Below are 17,206 nucleotides of genomic sequence, written 5' to 3' on the forward strand. Positions count from 1 at the left end.
CATTTTGATGATTAGTTACATTTGTAAGGACTTTAATCCTGCGCTAAAACCAAAATATTATAAATGTCGTAAAATTAGGCAATTGACAACAAGATGACTAAACTAACTAACTAACAAGGTGACTAAAGCAACAAATGAGTTTTAAATTTCATAGAAATGGTTATTTACATTTTGAGGCCATTGGGTTTATTTGGTGTAAATTCAGGGCTAAAGCCACTTAATTTGCTTTTTGTATTAGTTTGCATGTTGAAACACAAGTTGGCATGCTGTGATGAACAGAGGAAAAATTATTTATGAGCAGTATTTTATGTTCATACCTAGCGGGGCATAAAATAATTGTTTTTTAAAATTTTGTTAGCTTGCAGTGACTGCATTTCCGCATGGTGTTTCATTAACACTATTCATTCAGAGAAAGGTAATTTACATTGGTTCAAGGTGATGCCATGCAGTATAATTTAAACTTCATCTTTCTTGGTATCATCTCAGCACACCTCATCAGTTCTGATGTGTTTTCTTCTTAGACCAGAGAGTATGACCTCTCTGCTGCCCACTGACCATACGTCACCGAATGTCACTGATGTCACACATTTTGAGCAGCCAAAACCAGAGCTGTCTGATACCGATAAAGTATCCACTTCTACAGCCATCGAAACTGTCCCAGAACCTGCCGCAGCCCTCACATTTGCCGCCCCATTAGCTGAGGTCCAGATCAGTCGTTTAGAGAATTCACAGAGCTCTGCTGAGCTGGCCATTTTACACTCAGCTGCGCATGAGCAGACAGAAGACGAGATGACTCCTTGTAAAGACAAGACAGAGCCATTTCAAAGTATCTTACAACCAGCAAAAATACAAGATCGAGAAGTCAGCCCAGAATCCGTGCCTCAGCTGCTCTCAAATCCAGAAATGTCCCAGTCAGAGCACATTGATGAAGGGTAAGTATGCTCTGCATCCGTCCATCAAATTTGCTAGCATATAGCTAATGTTACAGCTTATTATGCTATATTAATATAAAGTGCATATACTGTATGTGTTGCGGTCCATTCGCTTATTGTTATTCATGAATCCATTTTACATCCTCCCTCTGATCTCTGTTCTAATGTCCCTGTCCCTCAGCGCCAAAAGCATGGCTGCTTTGCTGCCCTCTTGCCCAAAAGTGTCCCAATCTTCTTGGTCACCATCCTTATTGACTGATGATACAGTTGAAAATCAAATAGGAGACTTGTTTGTTGATGGACTACCTAGAATGAACCAGGAATTAAGTGTTCTCCCGGTCGTCAAGAAAGCACATGAAGGAGAAGAGGCTAATGTCGACAGTTCTCCCTCTGTTCTCAGCATGATTTGCCTTCTTCCAGTCTGTCCGAAAACAACTTTTGTACCTGGGATGCCATCTATAACCTTTGAAGACAGTAAGTGGCCTTTGGATGGGTCTGTGAAGATACTGAAAGAGTACATTCAGAAAGAGAAGCCAGCTAAACTTATTCAAGATATGGATTGCTCGTTGTATGACCGGAGCACTGTGGAAAATATGATATCACTACATTTAACTTGCCCAAGAACTGCCAGCATTCCTGGATTCCCATTTTTGCCTTACAATATGGTCAGTCTTCTACCATTATGTCCAGATGTCTCTGTAGTTCCAGGTTTTCCTTCAAAATATCCATCCATATTCACAGATGAAATATGGCCTAAAGAGAATTTAGTATTTTATTTTAAGAAAAGTAAGGAATGGATGTTGCCAGCGTCTTCAATGAAGATGGATTTTGAAACTGCAAGAAATATGGTTGCATTGAGGCCATCTTGTTCAGCTGCACCCACAATTTCCGGATTTCCATCTGCTCCAAAACTAGTTACACCAAGTATGATCATGATTTCACCATGTTGCCCTAAAGTTTCCTGCATTGCTGGATTTCCATCTGCAAAAGAACTTAGCAGTCAAAATATTATCCAACAATGGCCATCCAGCAATGAATCATCTCTGATAATAGCACAAAAGAACCAGTCCAATTTGCCTCAAGTTGTAAACATATTGAAAGAGGACCAGTTAACCGGTATGGTGAGCTTAATACCATCTTGCCCAAAAAAAGCAAGGAATCCTGGTTTTCCATCTGCACCAAAACGAAAACCAGACATTACATTCTGTATGACAAAACTTCTACCTTCATGTCCGACTGCCTCTTGTGTCCTTGGGATATCAACTATACAAATTCTTGCAAGCACATCGAATTCACTTAGGGAGTGGCCAAAGGAAAAGAAAAAAAATTGGATGAAGACACTAACATCTCAGCCATGCCATTTAATCTGTCCATATGCAGCTCAGTATGAAGTTACAGAAAACAAATCTATTTTTAACAATATGCTGTCATTGATACCGTCTTGCCCTAGAAAAGCAAGTACACCTGGATTTCCTTCTGCGCCGTGGCTCATGCCTAAAACACAAATAACGTCTGGTACTCTGTCAGCATGCCCACAGACGGCTAAAACTCCAGGCTTCCCCTCTTTAGTCCCAAGCAAAGTTGATAAGGCTATGATAAATAATTGGCCTTTTAAGGAGAATGCTTTTTTTGTAAGGAAGTGTTCGTCAATGTACACATCTGAGAAGTTAAACACTGCTTATAAGGACAGTTTTAAAGAAATGTATGCTACTTTGCCAAGTTGTCCAATGAAAGCAAGGGTTCCTGGCTTTCCATCTGCACCAAAGCCCAAATTAATGTATTATCTTATCCATTCCTGCCCAACAGTTTCAAATGTGCCTGGGATGCTATCACGCGTAATATCTGATGTGGAATTACAATGGCCTGAAAATGAAAGGCCATTATGGGTTCAACAAACAAACAGAAAATGTCAGGCCATGCTTTCATTTCCACCTCAGTACAGAAAAATGAATGATAAAGCTATCATTTGGGATATGGTAGCTTTGCGCCCAACTTGTGCAACCTGTGCTAAATTACCCGGCTTCCCATCTGCCCCAAGACTAAGAACTGAGAAGGCACCAGATATAGTTTCCCTCATGCCATCTTGTCCACGTTTTACAGACGTTTTAGGTATGCCATCTGTTGATTTAGGAAATAAAGCAATGGATTTAAGTGCATGGCCTGTGGATGCAAAGCAACTGTACAAGAGGACCTCAAAGAATGAGTCTGATATGGTATGCTCTTCCTTAATAAACTTGAATCAAAAATATGACAGTAACCTGAATTTCCACATAGAAGACATGGCTATGGTGATGCCATCCTGTGCAAAGCAGTCCAATGTCCCTGGTTTTCCATCCACATATTCAGAATCTCCACAAATTCTTTATCAGACAATTAACAGCCGAGCATCAACAGAAGATGTTGGCCTTAAACAAGAAACTTCAACTGCGCTTGATCCAGCAGACATCGAAATAGACCTGTCCAGTGCAAACAAGTCTGACAGTAGTTTTGCATTAGAGAAGACCAAGGAGAATGTGAACTTTTGGGCAAGGTGTGAGGAAGGACAAAAGGGAGTTCTGGAGAGGGGGTAAGTTCAGAATTGCCCAAGTGTTTGTTACACAAAGTTTTGTATTGCACACCAGTGGATAGTGCATGAAATACTTTGACACTTGTTTCTAGGAAAATGCATTTCAGAATGTGGCACTCCATACCAGACATGCCACTATTACTGACTGTTGAGGAGAGGTGAGTTTTCCAAAGAAACATAAGATAGACTATTAATCTATTGCTTTGCCTTGCCCTAATTGCATCAGACTTTTTCCGTCTGCATAGCATTTATCCACAGTTCTCTTAAAGGCATAGTTCACCCCAAAATGAAAAATGTTGTTCCAAACCTGTATGCATTTCTTATTTAGCCAATGGAAACTACATAGTTGACCCATTCAATTTTGGGTCAACTATGACTTAAAAAATCATAAATGCATAATGGTGTGAAAACTAGGCACAGCAGACAAGGTATAGTGGAGACAATTTAGGCCTGCTGTAGTTGTAAAGCCCATCATTTGGTCTATGAAGTGTTCAGGAGGACACGTTCATTGAAAAGCTTTTTATTGGCTGCCAGCAACTGGAATGATGCATGCAGTCAAATTGTCTTGTGTTGTCATACATCCTCATATGACATCTGATTATATGCTTATTTTTCTCAGCTGTCAAAGCACAAGTGCTCAGATTCCACCTTCTGAAAATGATGGAGACACTCTGACTGAAAACGAGGATGTGGTTGAAGGTATATTATGGGCAGCACAAGACAGAACAGAACAATTTGCAGATGGTTTAAAGAAAGAAGAAGAGACTACAGAAGATCACAGTAGTCTGGTCCCTTCTACAGCAAAATATAGGCCTACAGGACTGCAACAAGAGTGTGTACCAAACATGGTAGATCTTTTTCCATCATGTCCACTGTTCTCAAGAGTTTTTGGATGTCCATCTACAGCGCTGTCAAGCATTTGCAAAACAGACTTAATCAACTGGCCTTCCGATTTAAGTATAATTTGGGATGAGCCATGCAGATTAAGAAAACATTTTTTGTTAATGCCAAACTTGGACAAATCCCCCTTTGAGGCAAACATGGTGTCCCTGACATGTACATGTCCAAATGAAGCGAGAATTCCTGGTTTTCCATCTGCTAAAAGACTCGCAGAGGCCCCATGTATATCTTGCCCAGAAACATCCATTGTTGTTGACACATCTTCACAGACACTAGTTCCAGAGGAAAAGCATCACGAAGAGTGGCTGAGCATTGAAGCATCATTGTTGGAAGAACTTCCTGAGACAAAGCCAGTTTTAGATATTGATAGCCCTATTGAGTATTTAGAGATCCCTGTAATGATGGTGGACACAGTTCCATCTTCAACACTTAATCCTGATTTGCCATCTGCACCAAACAGCGAAGAAATAATTACTCAGTTGTGCGAGGAATTAGATCTTCTAGAGTCTACAATTGCTAAATCTAAAGTAAGGGATGATTCCAAGCCTGCAAATGAGATATTAAATGATGTATCTGAAAACACTGCACAAATTCCAGATTCTGTCCCTGAAACCCACAACGAGCCAAATATGTTGGAGCTTATTCCATCCTGTCCAGTGCTTTCTAGAATCCCTGGATGTCCATCTCTAAGGGTCCTTGAAGACAAGGAGTGCATTAGTGATCAATCAATAATCTTTTGCAATTTATTCAAAGATAGACGGACTGGTATTTTTGACCCCATTACAGATGAAAAAGACTTACCAATTATATCTTTGGCACCAACATGCCCAGTAGCATCATGTATTCCTGGCTTTCCATCTAGACCATGTCCTAAATCACAGATGGAGCTGAGCATGCAATACATATACCCCTCTTGCCCAAAGGTTTCACATATAACTGGTTGTCCGAGCATCCAGATCCCAGAGACGTCCAATTGGCCTACAAGTACAGTCCTTTTGTGGTCAAGTCAATTAAAGAAACTCCCTGTTGTTTTGGACATGGACAATATATGCAAAGAAAACGGTCATCGAATGTTTTCTCTGGCACCTACATGTCCATCAGTGGTCTGTATTCCAGGTTTTCCATCTGTGCCTGAACCAATAATGCTACGTATGCTTCCAGCTTGCCCGGAGAAGTCTAATGTTATTGGATTTTCCTCTAAAAGAGAGCATTTAGATTGGTCCATTGAGAAGAAAACATTGTGCAGTGCATCTTTAAAAAAGCAACCTGTTTCTATTGTTGACAGAGTAGACTGGCTCAATGAATTAACTAAAACAATGTTTGCATTGGCTCCAACCTGTCCATCAAAGGCAAGAATACCAGGATTTCCATATGCACCCAAGCGCAAAGCTACACTTCCTCCCAATATGGTTGATATATATCACTGTTTTCCGAAGACTTCAAGAATCATGGGATTCTCATCAAGTGAGAGAATAAACACAGGAGCATGGTTTGCAGATGAAACACCCCTGTTGGAGAGGCCATTGAGAACAAGGTCAGAACTGCTTGTGCAGTTTAATTTATCAACTCCATATAAAGAAATAGACACAAATATTTTGCAGAGGATGTTTACACTAGTGCCCACCTGCCCGAGAGAGGCATGCATACCTGGTTTCCCCTCTCTACCACAGGTTAAAGTAGAGGGCTTCTATCTCAGTAAAGAACCAGACATAGTCAGCCTTTTGCATTCTTGCCCAATGGTTTCATTTATCGTAGGTTTTCCTACAGTGAAATCAATGCCCATAGAAGAGTCTCAAGAAAAGATCTGGTCCGCTCAGAAGCCCATATGGGTCAAACCTCTTAAAGAAAGACCAGTTGTACAAAGCTGTACAAAGGATTATGAAGAATATTCAACAACTATGTTCTTGCTTACTCCTACCTGCCCTAATAAGGCCAGCAATTATGGTTTTCCATGCTCAGAAGGTCTCAAAAAAGAAGAGCGTATGATGACGGATGTCTTGCCACTTCCTTCAGAGGCTGTATTCTCTGCAACCGATGAAATAGATTTCAATAACCTGGTCACTGAAGTGCCATGTTCCCCATTTGAAACTAGGCATCCTGATTTTCCACATGCTTCTACATATGCAATTGTTCCATCAAGTCCACCTCAAGAACACATTAAATTTGAAGCCAAATTTACCCAATACAAAGAATCAGAAAGGAATCAAACACCAGACATAACAGGAACTGGTAAGAGACATATTATTAGAGGGAGGCTTGAACATTGACCAATAAGTAGCGGTTCTCAGAAATGTATAGATGTTTTCATTTCTTTTTTTAAAGATAATCCAAAAGAAATAGGAAGTTTTCATGAGATGCCCTTGGTTGAAGGGTGAGTTAAATGGCATGTTTTTGTTTTGTTTGTTTGTGTTGTTTCGACAATTTTGACATTGTTTGATTTGCTTTACGTTAATACAGACCACATTATTTTAGTTATTTTACATATATTATAATTTCTTGACATTGTTTTGGCTTTGTGGGAGATTTATGCAAGCTTGTTCATGTAAAGACAACACCCATTATGTCATTCAAAATAATCCAAACATGCCTCAACATGATTCGAATGAACTGACTAATATATGACTTTCTTCATTAACACTATTATATCATCTCACTGAATGTGGTACCAGAAACATTTTTGGTGTGTGTATGTGAGAGAGATGCATTGTGCATGTGAATTGCATCACAACAGACTTCACTTTTAACTAGTAAACTATTTTGTATCAGTATTGAAAAGCATCAGGAGAGGTTTCTCCTAGAAGAGCAACATGTTGAGGAGAAGTCTACTAGTAAAACCCATGATACCACAGTCTCAGAGCCAGGAGAGACTGCCATAATGTTAGGATGGGAGGTTTTGGAGGCAGAGGATACTTCCACAGAAGAAGAAGAATCTTCTGGTCTTGTTAAGAGTATAGTTGATGTCTTTCACAGAGGGTAAGATTGAATAACATAATTGAGTGAAAACATTGAGCATGTTGGCTTGGATTTTTATTTTAAAACCACTAGAAATCTATAGGTCAATTTTGTAAGATTTATATAAATGTAATGAGTAATTAATGAAATTACTCCTTACCATATTCAAATGTGTTCTTTTGTTACAGTAATTTCATTTTCATTAATATCATATTCTGCAGTTTTTTTTTGGGAAAAATACATATTTTTATTTTTTACTATTCAGATTTTAAGTGTTGCTTTCTTTTAGTTATGAGACAGTTGCAGCAATATTGCAGCCCTCCAGCTCTGGATCGGTCATGGATGCTCTAGATCCTCTCGACAGCCTTTCATCCTCTGTGGATCCCGAGGGCAGCGGGACTGCGGCCAGTGGATGTGATCATTCATTGGAGGCAGCAGAGCCAGATTTGTTCGAATCTGCTGAACCCTACATGTGGCGTTTGGTTAGTGGTTGTTCAGAAACATCACTGTCATCAAAAGAGTCTGAAAGCTGGTTTGTTGAAGATGAAGAATTTTGCCTAATGAGGAAGTGGCCCCCTTTGACGGAGGATGACCTTCATAAGATAACTAAAGAAGAGGAGGACAGGGCAAATGTTGACTCCTTCTTACAAGAGGGTACAACTTCAGTTCAAGAGGAAGCTGGTAATGATGAGATTGTGACAGAAAGTAACATGTTTGAGATATTGAAGGATGAGGTGTCAACCACACTATTTCACGAGGAGGGGTGAGTTCCTCAAGGGTGTTGCATTCAAACCCAACAACGGCAAGTCTAGCGAATGGCAGCATGGCTATATGTATATAATTTTTTTTAAATTTACTTTTCTTTAAGCGTATTCCCCCTCACATTTGCACACATTTGTAGTGAAATGGCTGTATTTTTATTTATTTTTTGAAAATATTTGTCATTGTGTCTAATACTGCTTTTTGCCCTAAAGGTGCAGTGTGTCATTTTAATGCCCTTAGTGTAACCAAATGGAATTGCAGAAATAATGATTGTGGCCAAATAGATCATTTGCCTCCAAATCAATGCCGTAAGAAACTATTTTGGAAGTGCCACAGTTTTACTTACCGTTGTATCTGCAAATTAAACTGAAAAGAGAAAGTGTTAAAACAAAAAGTACACACTTCACCCTTAAATACATTTGTTGGTTTATCTAAGATTATGAGCTGAGATCTGTGCTGTTATTACAAAATCTGCAGCTGTTGTGACTTTAATTTACTGTTGCATTTTGCAAAGCTATGCAATTTCTGATCGCTGGACACTTTATGCAGGGGCAATGTTGCTTGAGTATGTATAAAAATTATGTTAATGTTGGCTGTGGATTATAAGTGTGTCAGTGGAAAGCTGTTGCGTTCATTGCAGATCTCAACACAAAAATAAATATAGTGATACTGTATTTTTATTCTTAAGGCCACAACACCGTATTGTGAACGAAGTCTCTCTTTTCATCCAACGGACTAAGGATGAATTGCTGGATGATGAAAAAGCAGCTATGTGTTTATCATTAAAAAATCCTAGTAACCCAGAGACTGTAGCAGAACATAATGATGTTTCAACTTCTGAAGAACCTTTTCCACCAAGGCAAGATATTCTTCAAGAGACCGTTCTGTTATCAACACCAGTTGAGCCAAATACTCAAAGCGACAACATCTGTGTCATAAAACAAACTGAACATTATTCTCAGAGTACTTCACATAATGTACAGCCAGGAACATCACTCACCACTATCCAAAGTTCTTCAGCGATGGCAGATGAAGTTATATCTTTGGAAACAAATGTACCTGTCCCATTGTCACAGACCAAGAAACACCAAAGTGCAGATTTTCCTGATGATACTTCAGTAAATGAAGCAGCTGAAAATGAGGTAAAGGTATCCAAAATTGAGATTTGTTCACCAGCACCCAAAGAGAAGCCCACACCCCAAGAAATGATAGCATCATGCCATAGCAACAATGGAGAAAATGTTCCCCTATTGCCTCCAAAAGACACACCATTATTTACTCCTCAGAGGAAGAAGAGTAAAGCTCAAACTAGCATTGCTGATGAAGACAGTGAAGAGTTTGAAATAAAGAGCACATTGTCTTCTGTTATTAACAATATGTCTCAGTCTGAAGAGACAAGAAAGACCCAAACTGGTGATGAATTGAACATGAAAGATCAGGTCAATTTGGATTTGAATGTTCTTGAGATGTCTGACGTGAAAATGCAAATGAAATGCCTTGATCTTCCAGTTCCAGTGCCACGTGTGAAGAAACATCTCAGTGGTTGTTTTCCAGATGATCTTCTAGCCCCGTCATCCACCACTGTGTCTCAAGCAGATCCAGACAACATTGTTCCCCAAACAGAAGACCATCAATATTCAGATCTGCCAGTCCCAGTGCCACGTGTGAAGAAACGTCTCATTGGTTGTTTTCCAGATGATCTTCCAGCCCCTTCATCCACCACTGTGTCTCAAGTAGATCCAGACAACATTGTTCCCCAAACAGAAGACCATCAATATTCAGATCTGCCAGTCCCAGTGCCACGTGTGAAGAAGCGTCTCTCTGGTTCTTTTCCAGATGATCTTCCTGCCCCTTCATCCACCAATGTGTTTCAAGCAGATCAAGACAACATTGTTTTCCAAACAAAAGACCATCAATATTCAGATCTTCCAGTCCCAGTACCACGTGTGAAGAAGCGTCTCTCTGGTTGTTTTCCAGATGATCTTCCAGCCCCTTCATCCACCACTGTGTCTCAAGCAGATCCAGACAACATTGTTCCCCAAACAGAAGACCATCCATATTCAGATCTGCCAGTTCCAGTGCCACGTGTGAAGAAACGTCTCAGTGGTTGTTTTCCAGATGATCTTCCAGCCCCTTCATCCACCACTGTGTCTCAAGCAGATCCAGACAACATTTTTCCTCTAACAGAAGACCATCCATATTCAGATCTGCCAGTTCCAGTGCCACGTGTGAAGAAACGTCTCAGTGGATGTTTTCCAGATGATCTTCCAGCCCCTTCATCCACCACTGTGTCTCAAGCAGATCCAGACAACATTTTCCCTCTAACAGAAGACCATCCATGTTCAGATCTGCCAGTTCCAGTGCCACGTGTTAAGAAGCGTCTCTCTGGTTGTTTTCCAGATGATCTTCCAGCCCCTTCATCCACCACTGTGTCTCAAGCAGATCCAGACAACATTGTTCCCCAAACAGAAGACCATCCATATTCAGATCTGCCACTTCCAGTGCCACGTGTGAAGAAACGTCTCAGTGGATGTTTTCCAGATGATCTTCCAGCTCCTTCATCCACCACTGTGTCTCAAGCAGATCCAGACAACATTGTTCCCCAAACAGAAGACCATCCATTTTCAGATTTGCCAGTTCCAGTGCCACGTGTGAAGAAACGTCTCAGTGGATGTTTTCCAGATGATCTTCCAGGCCCGTCATCCACCACTGTGTCTCAAGCAGATTCAGACAACATTGTTTTCCAAACAGAAGACCATCCATATTCAGATCTGCCAGTTCCAGTGCCACGGCTGAAGAAACATCTCTCTGGTTGTTTTCCAGATGATCTTCCAGGCCCGTCATCCACCACTGTGTCTCAAGCAGATAAAGACAACATTGTTCCCCAAACAGAAGACCATCCATATTCAGATCTGCCAGTCCCAGTGCCACGTACAAAGAAGCGTCTCTCTGGTTCTTTTCCAGATGAGCTTCCAGCCCCGTCATCCACCACTGTGTCTCAAGCAGATCCAGACAACATTAATCTCCAAACAGAAAACCATCAAGATTCAAGTCTGCCAGTCCCAGTGCCACGTGTGAAGAAACGTCTCTCTGGCTCTTTTGCAGATGATCTTCCAGCCCCTTCGTCCACCACTGTTTCTCAAGCAGATCCAGACAACATTGTTCCCCAAACAGAAGACCATCCATATTCAGATCTGCCAGTCCCAGTGCCATGTACAAAGAAGTGTCTCTCTGGTTCTTTTCCAGATGATCTTCCAGCCCCTTCATCCACCACTGTGTCTCAAGCAGATCCAGACAACATTAATCTCCAAACAGAAAACCATCAAGATTCAAGTCTGCCAGTCCCAGTGCCACGTACAAAGAAACGTCTAAGTGGCTCATTTTCAGAAGATCTCATTGATCCCTTGACTTGTCCCCCAACTCCTGTAGATTCACTTGAAGAAGAAGTCCTTCCTCTCTCAGAAAACAAACATTGTTCCATTGAAGTGCCTGTGCAGGTGATAGCAGAATCAGGGATAGAGAGTCTTGAGGATTCAACCACCACAATTGTAAACGAACTGGAGCTAAACAAAAAGGAGTCTGGTTTAGAGCTTATTGGGCAGATAGTTACGGATGTGACGGTTAACAGTGAAATGCACAAGACTGGTGCTCTACTTGGTGAACATTGTGAGGACAATGGGGAGAAGTCTCCTGTGAAAGAGCAACCAATTGAAAAAGATCAAAGTGTTGAGGAAGAAAAGGATGTTGTACATTCTGGAGATAATGAGGATGATTTGAGCATGGACACTGTAGATGACACAGGTGTTGTCTTAGATGGGTCAAGGTAAGTTTTATAGGACCGACTGTTGTCACATTTGTAGGCATTAAACATGCACACTTTCACACTTAATTTTCTATAAATGCCGTAAGTGTTTTTTTAAATCAAAAATATTGCTGCCTTAATGTTGGGTTTTCAAAAACAATGCCAATGTATGGTTCATTTAGCCATTAAGAGTTTGACCTTTAATTTAAACTACTGTAAGCTGTCTTCATAAAAATTTTGCAAAATAAATGAATGTATGATCAAGTTGACGATGCCTTTGTATGTTTAATTTTGTTGTCATTCATTGTGAAACTAATTCTGAATTTTAATTTTATGCTCGAAAGAGATGAGTTGAATAGATTTTGTAATATTGGTTTATTTTGATGTAGAAATCTGCAGTTTTGTTTAATATTTCATTTGTTTCTTTTAACTAGACAACAAGCTGCTGAAGATTCCTCAAGTTTTCCTGTGCCAATGCCTCGTGTGAAGAAACGTTTAAATGCCTCTTTCCCAGAAGATGCAAGTTCTTCATCAGCCAATCAGCTGGAGGTTTCAGAGAAGGCCAATGTTGAGCCCACAGTGCCTGTTCGTAATAAACGAAGAGCTGCAGCAGATGCCATGGACCTTCAGGGAAGTTCCACAGCTCACACATCGCCGACCAGTGAAATAGAGGTTGTTGGATCTGATACTTTTTATTATGTTGGTTCTTACCATTGTGATGTAAATGAGCAGGTGGTTAATTTGTTCTGTGTTCAAATCCAGATTATGACCTTGGTGAATTCAAGCCAGTCTCTGTTGGAATGGTGCCAAAAGGTCACACAAGGTTACAAGGGTGTGCGAATAACAAACTTCAGCACCTCATGGAGAAACGGCCTTGCTTTCTGTGCCATCCTGCATCACTTCCATCCAGATAAAGTGTGGGTGTTTTTGTTTTTTATGCAGAAGAAGGCATTAAGCTTATTTCATAAAGGTTACATTGGTTATGTATACTTGGATCAACTCAATCTTATGCAATATGTTTGTTTGTTATTTTGGTTTTAGGAATTATGAAATGTTGGATCCGTATGACATTAAACGCAACAACAAGAAGGTGATCCACCCCCTTTTAATACTGGATTACTTTTTTTCTTTTTTTATGTGATCAGGAAATGTTAAAAAAAAAGATTTTTCTATTCATAGGCGTTTGATGGCTTTGCTGAACTGGGCATCTCCAGGCTGATAGAGCCCTCTGACATGGTGCTGCTGGCAGTGCCCGACAGGCTCATCGTGATGACGTATCTCAACCAGATCCGCACCTCTTTCATGGGCCAGGAGCTCAGTGTTATTCAGATCGAAAAGAACAGCAACGAGTCCAGTTATGCTGTTGGTGAAAAGAGGGAGGAAGCCGATCCTGTAGCCGCGGCTCGCTACTGTGCCGAAAGACTTCAGAGCAGCGGAATCACTTTAGAGACCAATGGGAGCTTACCTGAAAGGGAGGGAAAGGCCGGTGCTTTGGTGCCACCTCCAAGAATGAAGCGAATGCAGGGCCAGGCTGGAGGTTCAGGGGCTGCTCAGCCTCCGGTGGCACCACCCAGAACTCACACCTCAAAGGCCTTTTCTCACGTCAAGGATGCAGATCTTGTAAAAAAACGGCGATCGAAGTTGCGGGGAGACTCACTGGATGAGCCCGAACCACCCGAACAGCAGAGCGGTACTGAGGTAAAACATTAAAAACATACTCCACCGATCAAAGGTTTGAAATAAATACAAGTTTTTAAAATGTAGTTTATGATCACTAAGGCCGAAGACACACTGCAAGCCTTGTGTGGTGTTTCTGTTGCGTGTCAGTTGCGGGGCGGGTGCGTGGCATTTTCTATGCCTTTGCACACCAGGAGCGTGTCTGACGTACTAGTTGATGTACAGGGAAGGCCAATACTTCATATTAAACATAAATATATAGCCTACTGATACAGTTAAGACAACGTCGGCACTCGGGAGTATTGACCATACATCTGGTATTGACGGCAAAATAGGCTACAGAATATTTCATTTTGTATTGACGTTCAATATTTGAAAAAATCGACAATTATTATTATTTATTTAAATTACAGTTATATCTGCATTTATGTTGAAACTTGGAGACTTTCAAACATCAAAATGTAATTTTATTAATATGTATTCATGTCAAAATTACATATAAACATCTTTTCCTATTCTATTTTGCCTGGAAACACTTCCAACATGCTTGCGTGCCGTGTGAAAAATAGACGTTGTTTCTACTTCTAACATGCACACGTTTTCAGCGTGGCTCGAGCCGCGCGTCACGCGGGCGTCACTCGGGCAGTGTGCAAGCTCTAACCTGTTGACATGGAATTCAAAATAAAAACACGCCACGCAGCCGAGGTGCTCACACCACGCTTGTGTCGCCGGCGTAAGACTGCATTGATTTGATAAAAAATACAAAACAATATTATGAGTTTTTAATACTATATATATAAATATATATGTATGTATGTATGTATGCTATCATAGTACAATACATTTCCAAAAACAATGTCTCTCTCATGACAACACGAATCACAGATTCACAAACATCAGTAAAACATGGACCATCACAACATATTTATATTAAAAAAATTGTGAGGGTTATTATTTTTCAGTTATCATATATATATATATATATATATATATATATATATATATATATATATATATATATATATATTTTAAATATGTTTATTGGCCTTTTCACTGGGGCGGCAGTGGCTCAGTGGTTCATGTAGGTTGTCTACAAACCGAAAGGTTGGTGGTTCAATCCCCGGTTCCACCTGACCAAGTGTCGAAGTGTCCATGAGCAAGACACCTAACCCCAGCTGCTCCCGACGAGCTGGATGGCGCCTTACATGGCTGACTGACATCGCCGTCGGTGTGTGAATGGGTGAATGTGAGGCAAAAATGTAAAGCGCTTTGGATAAAAGCACTATATATAAATGTAGTCCATTTAAATGCAGTCCATTTGCCTTTTATTGTTTTACAACCACAGAACAAATACACAAGCATACACCCTTTACATACACACATTCAATTTACACTTCTTAAGAGAGAACTGCATTACAAATATATAATAATAATAATAATAATAATAAATATACAATAATAATAAATATACAATAATAATAATGATAATAATAAATAAATAAATATATTTATTAATATATAAATAATAATAAGTAAATAAAAAAGTATTTTCCAGTAAGGTCTACATTTACATTTTATATGATATTTATGTATGGCTCCCATAGCTGATCAAAGTCTTTCCTCTTGCCCGTAGCAATATAAGTTAGCCTTTCCAGTCCAATACAGTTTGATACCTCCTTTATCCACATATTCATGGATGGAGCATCCATACTCTTCCAGCATAATGCAATAGCTCTTCTGGCCTGGAGGAGACCAAAGTCTATGAGTTTGATCTGTTTTGATGTTTGATGTATGAAGTCCATTGGATATATTCCCAAAATACAAAAGTTAATTCAAAGGCATTGTAAGGTTAAACATGTCTGACATACATTTTATAACCTCCTTCCAGAAGATTTGTATTTTTGGACATTCCCAGAGGCAATGCTATAGTGTACCTTTGTCATCCAAGCATTTAAAACACACATCTGGAATATTAGCAGACATTTGATGAAGTTTTACAGATGTTATATAGGTTCTCATTATACATTTATATTGAAGTAGCTTGAACCTTGTATTTATTTTCGTTATCATGTAATTGGTTAATCTGTATGAACAGTATTATATTTCTGAGCTGCTGTACATTATGATGTTTTTACCCAGACTGCATCAGTCCAAGCAGAAACCGAGGCAGCCAAAGGAGGTTCAGAGTCACGTAAGAGTTTTCTCAAAACACACCTTTCACAGGCTTTTTACACTGCTAAACTGATAACCGATTCTGAAAACGTTTTCTGCAGACTGTAGGGAATTATGAAAAATGTTTTTTGTGTTGTAAAATGTTGTTGACTATTGCTTGTATGTTCTTCTGTCTTGTAGAAAATGTAGAAGAGGCCACTGCAGGAGACAACCAGGTCATTCAGTGATTTTCTGTTTGTGATGATTAACGTTAGTTGAAATATACCCTAAATTAAAAAGTCTTTCATAGTTTAGTTTATACGTGATAGCTCCCAACCAATATTTGAAAAGGTTGCAATTGAGTTTGAGTGTTTGCATGACACTTGTGAGATGAGACATGAGATGGTGTGTATGTCTATTTATAGGATATCAGTCAATATGTGCTTAGTGAGATGCAGGCGCTGGAGGCTGAGCAGAAGCAGATAGATTGCAGAGCAGACATTGTGGAGAGGAAACTCAGAAGACTTATGGAATCTGGTAAGTCACTGATTAAAGTAGTTAGACTGCCTATACAAGTCAAATCTCAAAAACTGTATAAATTAAAATATATAAATATAAATTGGTTAAATTTTCGGTTTAATTTTCAACATATTCGAAATAATCTAACCATGAGTGCTGCAAAAACTTACTTTCATTCTATGATAACTTCTCATATGGACTATTGTTTGACTAGTTGATCTCTTGCTTGTCCCACAACACTTAAAACCATCAAAAATTTCTTTATAAAAGAAGTTTAAAAATAATTGTTTAAAAACCCATTTCGTACCATCACTGTAATATCTTGAGAAAGCATAGATTATTGGATCTTAATAACATGATTAACCTTAAAAGAGCTTGTCTGATCTATAAGGTCCTACACTCCCTCACACACCACCATTGAATGATTTTATTAAATATAAAGATAGTTCAGAAAGGATCACGCAAGCTACTACTATAGGTGACCTGGTAATACCACACAGACGCACCACCTTTGGACAGACTGCGTTGTCTGTTCATGGTGGGAATCTGTGGAATAGCCTTCCATTAGCATTGAGAGAATCGACTCTGGTTAAACCAAACTTGCACTCATTTTTAGTACCAATCTACATTTCCATTTAAACTATTTATTAAAGGGTGGTGGAATGCTGTTTCATGCATACTGAGCTTTTTACACTGTTAAAGACTTGGATTCCCATCCTAAACATAGACAAAGTTTCAAAAACTAAGTTGGACGTTTCTGTGTCAAAAATACTGTTGAGCGTGCAGTTTAAGGAAGTGCAATAATGATACAATGGATGGAAATTAGCCTTTGGCTACAATCCGGTGTGTTTACATTCATGTATAATCATGTCTGTACATTAACACACACTGTCCCTAATAAATATATAAAAATAAATCATATTAAGCAGCACAAATGTTTTCAAC

General features: G+C 39.5%; 1 protein-coding gene across 14 annotated transcripts in view; it reads left to right on the forward strand.

The window, feature by feature from the left end:
• Positions 1–17,206, forward strand: part of ehbp1l1a (EH domain binding protein 1-like 1a) — a 50,073-nt gene that overhangs the window by 28,913 nt on the left and 3,954 nt on the right. For 10 of the 14 annotated variants that reach the window (XM_067445271.1, XM_067445275.1, XM_067445276.1 and 7 more), the window contains 15 exons: positions 522–932; positions 1,114–3,498; positions 3,591–3,656; positions 4,118–6,627; positions 6,721–6,769; positions 7,165–7,371; positions 7,640–8,113; positions 8,801–11,935; positions 12,349–12,586; positions 12,677–12,831; positions 12,956–13,004; positions 13,094–13,612; positions 15,731–15,782; positions 15,944–15,978; positions 16,168–16,279. In XM_067445271.1, the coding sequence (XP_067301372.1) occupies positions 522–932; positions 1,114–3,498; positions 3,591–3,656; positions 4,118–6,627; positions 6,721–6,769; positions 7,165–7,371; positions 7,640–8,113; positions 8,801–11,935; positions 12,349–12,586; positions 12,677–12,831; positions 12,956–13,004; positions 13,094–13,612; positions 15,731–15,782; positions 15,944–15,978; positions 16,168–16,279 (10,397 nt within the window). The remainder of the gene's footprint in view (positions 1–521; positions 933–1,113; positions 3,499–3,590; positions 3,657–4,117; positions 6,628–6,720; positions 6,770–7,164; positions 7,372–7,639; positions 8,114–8,800; positions 11,936–12,348; positions 12,587–12,676; positions 12,832–12,955; positions 13,005–13,093; positions 13,613–15,730; positions 15,783–15,943; positions 15,979–16,167; positions 16,280–17,206) is intronic. The other 4 variants (XM_067445282.1, XM_067445284.1, XM_067445283.1 and 1 more) reach the window with 4 other exon arrangements.

Source organism: Pseudorasbora parva, chromosome 1, assembly GCF_024679245.1.
Source record: "Pseudorasbora parva isolate DD20220531a chromosome 1, ASM2467924v1, whole genome shotgun sequence".
In the NCBI taxonomy this organism is placed as follows: domain Eukaryota; kingdom Metazoa; phylum Chordata; class Actinopteri; order Cypriniformes; family Gobionidae; genus Pseudorasbora; species Pseudorasbora parva.